Consider the following 9842-nt stretch of genomic DNA (forward strand, 5'->3'; position numbering starts at 1 on the left):
CTCCCTGTCGTCACATTGGGCGGTGCGCAGTTCCCTTTCCACTGCACACAGTCAGTCTTCGGCATCCATGGGGTCAGCAGAGTGGGCGAAGGTAGGAGGGTGCCCTCTCATGAACTCGCCACGTTTGTCCCATGGCATCTGGGGCATCTGCACTTGTAACTGGGGTTGGGGTTGCTGTTGAGCCTGCTGCATGGCTACCAGAGTCTGCCCAATAGCCTGCACTGCCTGAGTTTGCATCAAGAACATCTGCTCCACTGTCATCAGGGGTGGCGGGGGAGGCTGCCTCCGGTGTTGCTGGGGTTCCTCCTGCTGGACACGCTGCTCTTGCTGAACACGCCTGTTACCTCGGCGTCTGTTGTCAGACATCTGTGGAAGACATTCACACATCAGCATTGATCTTACGATCCTTCAGCATAAGAAAAGGGTATACAGAATTCTTCATGACACTGAGTGAACAAAGAACTTCACTGATCCCCATTACGATCCAATACAGCTTCTCAGATAAAAAAGGAAAGTAGAAGTAAATGGTTTCCCAACTAAATAACTGACTTCATTAACATCACCAGCTAAACCAAGCTGCAGGGGAAGCCCACATGTTGGCAACAGTCATTACAAAGATTCAAATCCAGCACAAGTTCATCATAACAAGCATGGAAGCAACTGATAAGCAAACTAAACTGACTATCTAAGACTGATACACCTAACTTAAGAATTTATTACAAACTCCGACGCTAACGATCTAAGGATCCAGATCTATCCTGGTCCTACAGGTAGGGGAACCATAGGTGTGGTGACCACGTGGCGGCGAGCGGTAAGGGTGCTGAGTCCCAACAGGAGCGGGGGAACCACCCTCCTGGTGGCGGCGCTCTGCCAGCTCAGCACGCAACTCAGCAATCTCCGTTCGAGCCCTGCTCAGCTCGTCCAGAGAGTGGTCCAGCTCGGTGTTAAGCACAACGACTAGGTTGACTGTGCGGTTCAACCTAGGGTTATCCTCACCAATAGGCGAGACAACCACACTCTCTGTGCTACCAGTAGAACGGCGGGGGTAGTACCTAAGGTTAAGACCGTCGGCCACCCCACCGAATAAGGAACAGTACTGGGAGAGTGCACGCCGTGCTGCGTCCTGCATAGCCGCCTCCGCAGTGTCCCTCTCGGAGATGGAGTAATGCTCCGAGAAGGCCTCTGCACCCCGAAGGTCATCCTCCGAACGGCATACTAGGCAGGTAACCTCCCAGCGGTCCGGGTACCTCCCGCGACTGTACTGGTAGACTACACAACGATACTCGATCGACCAGGTGTGCCGATCGAAGGCCCGGCGCAACAAGGTGTCGAGTGCGTCGTGGAAGTGACAACCGCGAGCGGCGTCACGGGTGATGGGTCGAGCGACCCATCCCTCCGCCTCCTGCTCCTCAGAGGGCTCAGTACTATGGTCTGAGCCGTCGTCGTCGTCTCCATCGGGGTCTCCTCCAGGACCTCCTCCAGTAGCTCCTCCAACAGCCGAGGCGTCCTGCGGTGGTGCAGGGGGCGCCTCCAGCTGAGGAACAGGGGAACGGCGCCTCACGGACTCCACCTCCTGCTTAGGCGGGGAGGAAGAGCACTGCTGCTCCCTCTGCTGACGCTGGCGCTCCTGCTCCTCACGTAGGCGGTGGTGCAGCCTCTCCAGGTGACTCGACTGACCAGACACTGTGCGGCGCAGAGGACGCTCCACAAGGCGAGACAACAGGAAAGGGATCACCGACTTACGAGCAGTGTGTCTAAGACGAGCCATCTACAAAAGACACCGTAAGCATAAGAGTAAGAACAGAACTAATATGACAAGTAAGTAAACCATAGACAGAACAAAATAAAATTTTAGCAAGGTATAATATATATATATGTAGTAGAACATAGGGTTGGTCGAGGTGACCGACTTTTGAAGTGACACCAGAGGTCAAGGTGAGAATGAGGGTCAATAGTCCTTAGTACGACCAGTGCTACTCTAGGTCAGCGGTCCTACAGTCAGCACGGCTTTGATACCACTTATGTCACACCCGATTTCAGAAGGCAAACCGAATGCGAACCATGTACGTGCCAGGATCAGAATTCACGTACACAGCGATTACATAAATGAACATCATCGCATAGTGCTCGAATAATAACATAAAAGAGTATTAACTTATTACATCACGATGTCAGAGACATCCACATAGTCATCAACTCCACGGGTAAATCAAAGTGCTAAGCGAAACACAGTAAAGATAGGGCCTTCACAAGCAGCTGACTGGGGGTTGCCGCCAACCCACACCTAGAACTCGTCGTAGTCTTGGAACTCCTGGAAGTCTCCTTCCATGGCTTCATCTTCTCCTGAGCAGTGGTTGCAATGTGGACAACCTGGCGTTTTGTGGTAAAGCAAGGATGAGTACACATCAACGTACTCAGCAAATGCCCCGTTTGGCTGAAGTGGACTAGCTTTTATGTGGGGTTAGGCTCAAGCTGTTGCTTTTAGTTGGTCAGGTATTTATTGTTAGTAGAAGCCAGATTTTATCATAAAACCCAAGTTATAATCCCAAAAAGTACCGCCTCATAGAGGAAATACTAAAATTCATAATTAAAGTCACCATCATAAGTCACTATCATTAACCATCATCACTAAAGTCATCATCTGAGGTGTATCCAGAGTATCTCTAATCAAAGAGGATCCCAAGGCTGCTCTTAACCGTGAGCACGGCTGATATATCAGTTTCATTACCCTCTGCAGAGGTCGCACACTTTACCCATGAGCCGTGATTCCCGTTTTGCCCGGGGATCATGACTCCCCATTGATCACTTCCTAGGTGGTCCGGCAGTGTATCACTACGTAGCTTTTACAAAGATTCCCTAGAGGTCCTAGCCGCCCGTTAGGTTTCTCCAGTTTGATAAACATAGTACCTCTCCCCGAAGGGGGGTGACTAACAAAAGAAAAACGAAAGAACCTCGGCACCCAGCCTCGGCAGAGCAAGCACTATGCTTGGACCCCATTGACGGCATGACGGCGAAGCAACTACACCTCTAGTTCCTCTAATTAATTAGCTAAGGGCCTCCCATTTCACCCTCATGGTTGCACTGTTATCCCGGGTGGTCTCTCAACGAACAGGTCCTTACGGAGAGGCACTCGAGAAACTGGTCGAGCCCCCTAAAGTATCACCAGTCCAACATCATAATCATAATGACAACATCGTATCATAAGTGTTCACATCATGTTCATTGATTAAAGTAAAACAATAGCATGAATCTAACCATAGTAGCACAAAAGGTAATCAAGGACCAGGTAAATAGAAAGCTAGTCAATCCTTAGGTTGTTCATAGTATGCGGGACAGTGAATTATAAAGTAAATAGGACATAATGGGTCAGAGGACACTTGCCTTCACCAAGCTGTTGCTGCTCAGGGTCTTCTCCTGCAATTCCCTCAGACTCCACGAACGGCCTGATATCTACGCGAGTGCAAACATACATCCAACATTCTTGAAACGGGAGGAAACAATACACCATACAACAATATAGATCAAATAAATATGCACGCGACATAGAATTCGCATCTACGACTACGCGAGAAAGGAACTGAGACGACCGACGTTACGGTCGAGGGATATCATGTTTACACTAAGCGGATATGAATTATAATATTTAATTCGGCTTAATCATATTGACAGACATTAATCGTATGCCAAGTAAAATTACTACTTAGTCCCGATTAGTTTGCTACTCGAATAACCGTTGTTTAAATATGTATTTAATTAGCGTGAGCTATTCTACGTGAGGCGAATTATTAACGTGCACAGAAGCGCACGATGATGCGTGCGAACGGCACGCGCAACGCGCGCGAACGGCACGCGACGATTTAATGCGTGATGCGCGGGCGATGGCGAGCGACACGAATGCACACGAGAGGGGGGGGTATACGAGGGGTAGACGGGCGGTAGACGAGCGTGGACGGAGTCCCGTCAACGCACTGCGCGTAAGCGAACTCGAGTGCGTGCACTAATTGCACGACGCGGCTTCGAGAGCACGGCGAGGCGCTGCACACGCGCGATTTGACGTGCACGACATGGCTAACAGCGAGCCTGAGGCGCGGCGACGGTGGACGAACGGTCGGGGCGGGTTGCAGGGGCGTCGACGGGGTCGGGCTCGGCGGTTTGGCCACCATAGCTAGCCATGGCGCCCACGGCCGATCGGGCACTGGGTGCTGGACGCGCGGCGGCTCACTGGCTTGGGCTGTGCTAGCAGCGCGCCGGTGGTTAGGGGCATGGGGACGGGGCTGAGCGTGTCGAGCGCGCAGCTACTCGGCCGCGGCGCGCAGGGGCGAAGCTTCGCCGGCGAATGGGAGGACGCGGCTGCCGCAGCGCTAGGCGCCGACGCCCTGCTCTGGGAGAATACGGACATGGGAGGAGGGACGAGGGCGTCTGGGCCGGCTCAACCGAGCCCCGGCCATGGCGAGCGAGCGGCGAGGAGGAGAGCGGTGGAGAGAAGAAAGGGGGGACGAGCTCACCTCGGCGAAGCACAACGAGGCGCTGCGCACGCAAGTTCGGCGACCTGCACGGCGACGGCGGCGGCGCTCCGGGCGGGGCGCGGCTCCGACGGCGGCAATGGCGAGGCGGAGAGCGAGGTCGAGGCGAGGAGAGGCGGTAGTGGGCGAGAAACTACGCAAGAATCACGGGCGGTTCAGTTTTGGAGGCGTCGTGGGCGGAAAAAACTGCGCAGAGCCGTTCGGGGAAGATGTACAGTGGAGAGCGCTCCCTGACGCGCGGGCCCGGCTGAGCAGTGGCGGCGGCGGGCGCTGGGCGTCCACGCGCGTTCGCGTGGGCCGGCGCGGGGCAAAGGCGAGGCGGGCGCGCTGGCGCGGAGCTGGGCCGAGCGGCGGACGCGCGCTGGGCCGCCTCGCGCAGGCCCAAGAAGGGAGGAGGTGGCGCTGGGCCGAGCGGGGAGGGGGGGAAGAGGGGGGGAGAAAGGGGCGGGGTGGGCCGGCCGAATGGGCCAGGGAAGGGGAGGGCCTGATTTCCTTCTCTTTTTCTTTCACTTTTTCTTTCTCTTTTTCCTATTATTTCAGTTTGACATCATGTGAAAATCCTTGATTAAATGAAAGATCAAGTAAACCATTCATCAAACAAAAATAAATACCTTCCAACATGATGCAACAACCATTGTTCCCTTAGGGTTTTTATTAAAACCTGAACTTGGTGGATATTATAGAAGAGATTTTTATACCCCTAGATTCCAGGTGTTACAAACCTATCCCCCTTAAAAGAATCTCGCCCCGAGATTCAAGGTTGGTCAGCAAAGAGTTCAGGGTATTTGGCTTTCAGATCATCTTCTCGTTCCCAGGTTGCTTCTTCCTCAGAGTGGTGACCCCATCTGACTTTGCACATTCTGATGGTGTTCCTCCGGGTGACTCTGTCTGCAAACTCCAGAATCTGCGTTGGCTTCTCTATGTATGTCAGATCCTCTTGGACTTCCAAATCCTCCACTGGCAACTGTTCTTCTGGTACTCACAGACACTTCTTCAATTGCGACACGTGGAACATATTGTGCACTACCGACAGACTTTCTGGTAGGTTGAGCTGGTAGGCCACTTCTCCACGCTTTGCTTGAATCTGATATGGTCCAACGTACCGGGGTGCTAACTTGCCCTTGACTCCGAGCCTTCTGACTCCTCTGATAGGCGACACCTTCAAATAGACGTAATCTCCCACTTCAAAACTCAGTTATCTTCTTCTTCTGTCAGCATAGCTTTGCTGATTTGATTGTGCTATCTTCAGATTCTCCCGAACCATTTTGATATTCTCTTCGGCTTCAAGCAAAATGTCGGGGCCAAACACCTGTCTCTCTCCAGGCTGGTCTAAATGCAGCGGAGTCCTACAACTCCGTCCATAGAGCGCTTGAAACAGTGACATCTTCAAGCTGGCCTGGTAACTATTGTTGTAGGAGAATTCTGCATAAGGTAACCTTTTGTCCCATCCTGACTTGTCTTGCAACGCACAGGCTCTCAACATATCTTCTAGGATCTGATTAGTTCTTTCAGTCTGACCGTCTGTCTGCGGGTGATAAGCCGAGCTGAAGTTCAAATGCGTGCCCAAGGCTTCTTGCCTATTTTCCACTTATCAGAGCATCTTCAAAAGACTCTTTATTTTTTACTCTCTATTTGACTTTTTATTTGTCACTCTATAAAGATTAAATCTAAATATAACATCTCATTACAACAGACTCTTCAACATGTAAGTTAGTTTGGCTAGCGAAATTTGCTAGCCAAATTTAGCTAGTGAGGGAGTCAATTTAGAGAGTCGGATATCTTGTTGAGTTAAATGGCTAGCCTGTTGGAGAACTATTTTACAATTAAGTAACTAAAATTTAGCTTGATAAGCTATTTAACTAATATCTTGAATGAAGATGCTCTCACTCGATCATGTATTGATGTCAGTGCGGTTCAGTCCGGACGCGCCGCTCACACGGTCACACCACCGCCGCCGCCAGGAGCAGTTAGGCTTTTCGAGGAGCTGCGGCTCGCTCCGCTCCTACTTTCCAATCGAATCCGGTCCGCTCTCTTCCATCACGTTCCCTATCTCCCCGACCCCGGCCCACCGAACTTCACGCCACTCGCGCCGCCCCATCGCCACCCCCATTCCTCATCGCAGCGATGGAGGGCAAAACACTAACCCCTGAGGCGGACACGGCCTCCGCGCCCCAAACCCTAGCCGCCGGGGAGCTCGTCTGGGCGAAGCCCTCCCAGCCCCGCCAGCACTGCTGGTGGCCCGCGCGCATGCTCTCCGCGTGCCCCGCCTCCGCCGTCCGCGACGCCCAAGTCTCCTACTTCAGCGACCCCGCCGCCTCCGGCGCGCCGTCCGCCCCTCCTGCGCAAGTCCGGCGCTTCGCCGATGCCGACGCTGACATGATGGCTTGCGGCAGCACCGCGCGCGGATTCTTCGGGGCCGTCGCGGAGGCCCAGGCGCGTGCCGTCGCGGCCCTGCGCCTCCAGCTCACCTGCGCCTGCGTCCCGCCCCCGCCGCCCGGAGAGGATAGCAGCGTCACCGGAGTCGCCAACCTGGCGCCCGCCGAGTTCCTGGCGGCGCTCCGTGAGGCCGCATTGGACATCTCCTCTGTCGGCCTATTGGACCGCGCCAGGCTCAAGAGCTGGGTCTTCGCGGTCGGGGAGGGGTGGGGTCCACATGGCGCCCAGCACTACCTGCGGCGCCCGCTGGACGACCTTGTGGACAAGATCGATCTTGATGTGCCTGCTGGCGAAGACATAGATGCTGATGATTGGCTTGCCGAGGACCAGCACAAAGCATTGGAGAGGCTGGAGGAGACACCCATGCAGAAGAAGCGCTGTGTCACCAAAGTGATGGACAAACTGGATACAAGCAAGAATGAGGGCAAGATTGGCAGCCCTGAACATGTAACCTCAGGAAAGCGAGTGCGGAAGAGGAGTAAGTACCTGTCGCCACCATACACTAACTTGGGTGTGGTTGACAAGATTATCAAACAGGCTGATCTGCCAAAGGCATTGGTTCCCAAAGCTGCTGCTGATGGCAGCAACGTGTCACCATTGCCAGGCAGCATTGTTGTGGAAGATGTCTTGCTGCTGGTGCGAGGCTTAGGGAAGGTTCCCAAGCATAGGGACGATTTTCCAAAGGATGCTGAGGAATTTCTCCGTTTGTTTAGAAGCACAACATTTGTTCACGGTGCTGACTATAAGTCTTGTAAGGCACATGAATGTCCACTCATGCATGGCTCTAGAAATGTTGACATGGACATTGCTGTGGGTCTAATCTCTGATTCACATGCTGTTCTGAAACAAGCCAGTTGTGTGTCAAAGAGGGGCAGGAAAAAGGATGAAACTGGGAGTGGTGGCTCTTCCATCAAGAGGAAGAAGCGAGAGAATACCTCTTCTGCTGCTACAATTAGCACTAGTATACCAATCACTCCTGCTATTCCTATCAGGCAAGTGAAAGAAGAAGATATGAGAACCCTAATGAAGGCGGGAAGTGGTCCAAGGGGCATAGAAGTAGATGTTCAGAACGAGAAGGGCAAACCATCACCTTTGGAAGTTCCTATTTCAGCTGCAGATCCTGAAGTAGTGGAATCAGGACATGAAGAGGCCCAAGCAAATGTTCTGGCTGTGGGCAATATGTTTCCTGAACAATCCGCAGAAGAAAATGATGCGGCTAACTTGGAAGCAACAAGGTCAGAAACGAATGTGCAGAATGTTACTGTAGATGTGTCTATCAGAAGTGTTCAGACAGAAGCAATGGAATTGCAATCTAATAATCCCATAGATGTGAGTGCGCAAAGTGTTGTTGTGGATGTTCCTATTGGAAGTGTTTCTAAGGAAGCAACAGAGCCAGAAACTAGTGTACACAAGGATAAGAATGTGCAAAGTGATGTTTCAGATGTGCCTGACAGAATTGTTTCTAAGGAACCAACAGAGTTGGAAACTGATAATCGCATAAATGAGAATGTACAGAGTGTTGCTGATATGTCTGACAGAAGTGTTTTAAAGGAAGCAACAATGCCTGATGCTGACATTCGCATATATGAAAATCTGCAAAGTGCTGCAAATTTGCCTGCCAGCAGTGGGCTCTCTCCTATGCGTGAAGACATGTCTCAGCCTGTAGATGGAAATGAAGAGCCTGGGGATGTAGAAGTTTGCACAGTCCAGCGATCTTATGCGTCTCTGCAAGCTAACCTGCCAGAAATGCTTAAGAAAGTTAAAACTAATGGAACAGATATAATCGGTGTGAATCATACACTCAACGATGAGTGTCAAAAGAATGGACAACCTGTCAAGAAAGTGAAGCTACCTGCAGAAGTGGCAAATCATTCCTGTGGTGAAGGTACCAATGGCACTTGGCTGGACCCTGCTAACCTTACTCCTACGAAAAAGAAGAAACCTGCACAGCACTTCAGCAATCCGGCAGCCGTTATTGTGGAATTTGTACCTGGTGCCACTGTTCCTTCCAGAGAGGAGCTACTCTCCACATTTGGCAAGCACGGCTACTTGATCGAGTCTCAGACTGATATTTCAGAAGCTACCCGCAGTGCTTGTGTTGTGTTTGGGAAAAGCATTGAAGCCGAGGAGGCGTACAAGAACGGTTGTCAGTACCTTCTTGGTCAGTTTGGGCCTCCGTTTGCTACGCTAAGGCTTGATTTCTCTCCCGTCAAGTTGACTGTGCCTTCACCGTCTCTTGCTTCAAAGCCTCCACTCCGAGATATTAGGAAGAACCTTGAGGATATGATTTCAGCCCGTCGTTCGGCTCTGGCAACCTCATCAGATGGGCAGCTGAATCCTGTTCCAGATAAGCTTCTGGGGGAGATGCAGGGCCTTTTGGCAAACGTTGACAGGATGCTTACTAGGCCGCCTGAGAATGCTCCTTAGCTCTGCCAATCTGAAGGATTATGGCTGTAACCTATTGGTAGTTAGACAACTTTGGTGGTTCTGTTAGTTGTAGCTTTTGCATCTAACTTTATGATGAACTACATCGTTTACCCAGTTCAGCAGCTGCGATTTGGAATTCCTGTGAATGGTAGGGGCTTATTGTGTCACTGCTTCGTGTACTATATATGCCAATAAGGTCGCAGCTTCTTTTAGTGCCTTGATTTTGTGTTATGTTAATAGTATGTCATTGCCTTGATTTTGTGTTATGTTAATAGTATGTCATTGCCATTATCAGAGGTATTGGAGTTTGCATCGGAATAAAAAAATGTTTGAAACATTGCAGTCGTTGGTCTTGGTGAATTGTTCGAATGTGACGCTAGTATCCATTGAAGTACTAGCATCTGATATGAACAAAAAAACGACCCTTTTCGTCAATGCTTGTGTTGAGTAGTACTC

At 51.4% G+C, this 9842-nt stretch overlaps 1 protein-coding gene across 1 annotated transcript; it reads left to right on the forward strand.

Moving 5' to 3' along the window:
• Positions 1–6538: 6538 nt before the first annotated feature.
• Positions 6539–9504, forward strand: LOC100381607 (Os12g0638500-like protein). The gene has a single exon (NM_001320896.1). The coding sequence runs from the start codon at positions 6648–6650 to the stop codon at positions 9384–9386; it is 2739 nt and encodes a 912-aa protein (NP_001307825.1). The 5' UTR covers positions 6539–6647; the 3' UTR covers positions 9387–9504.
• The last annotated feature ends 338 nt before the right edge of the window (positions 9505–9842 follow it).

The sequence above is a fragment of the Zea mays genome, chromosome 3, assembly GCF_902167145.1.
Source record: "Zea mays cultivar B73 chromosome 3, Zm-B73-REFERENCE-NAM-5.0, whole genome shotgun sequence".
Classification (NCBI taxonomy): domain Eukaryota; kingdom Viridiplantae; phylum Streptophyta; class Magnoliopsida; order Poales; family Poaceae; genus Zea; species Zea mays.

Coding starts and splice junctions, on each gene's coding strand:
- LOC100381607 (NM_001320896.1), top strand. CDS start 6,648: ATGGAGGGCAAAACACTAACCCCTGAGGCGGACACGGCCTCCGCGCCC.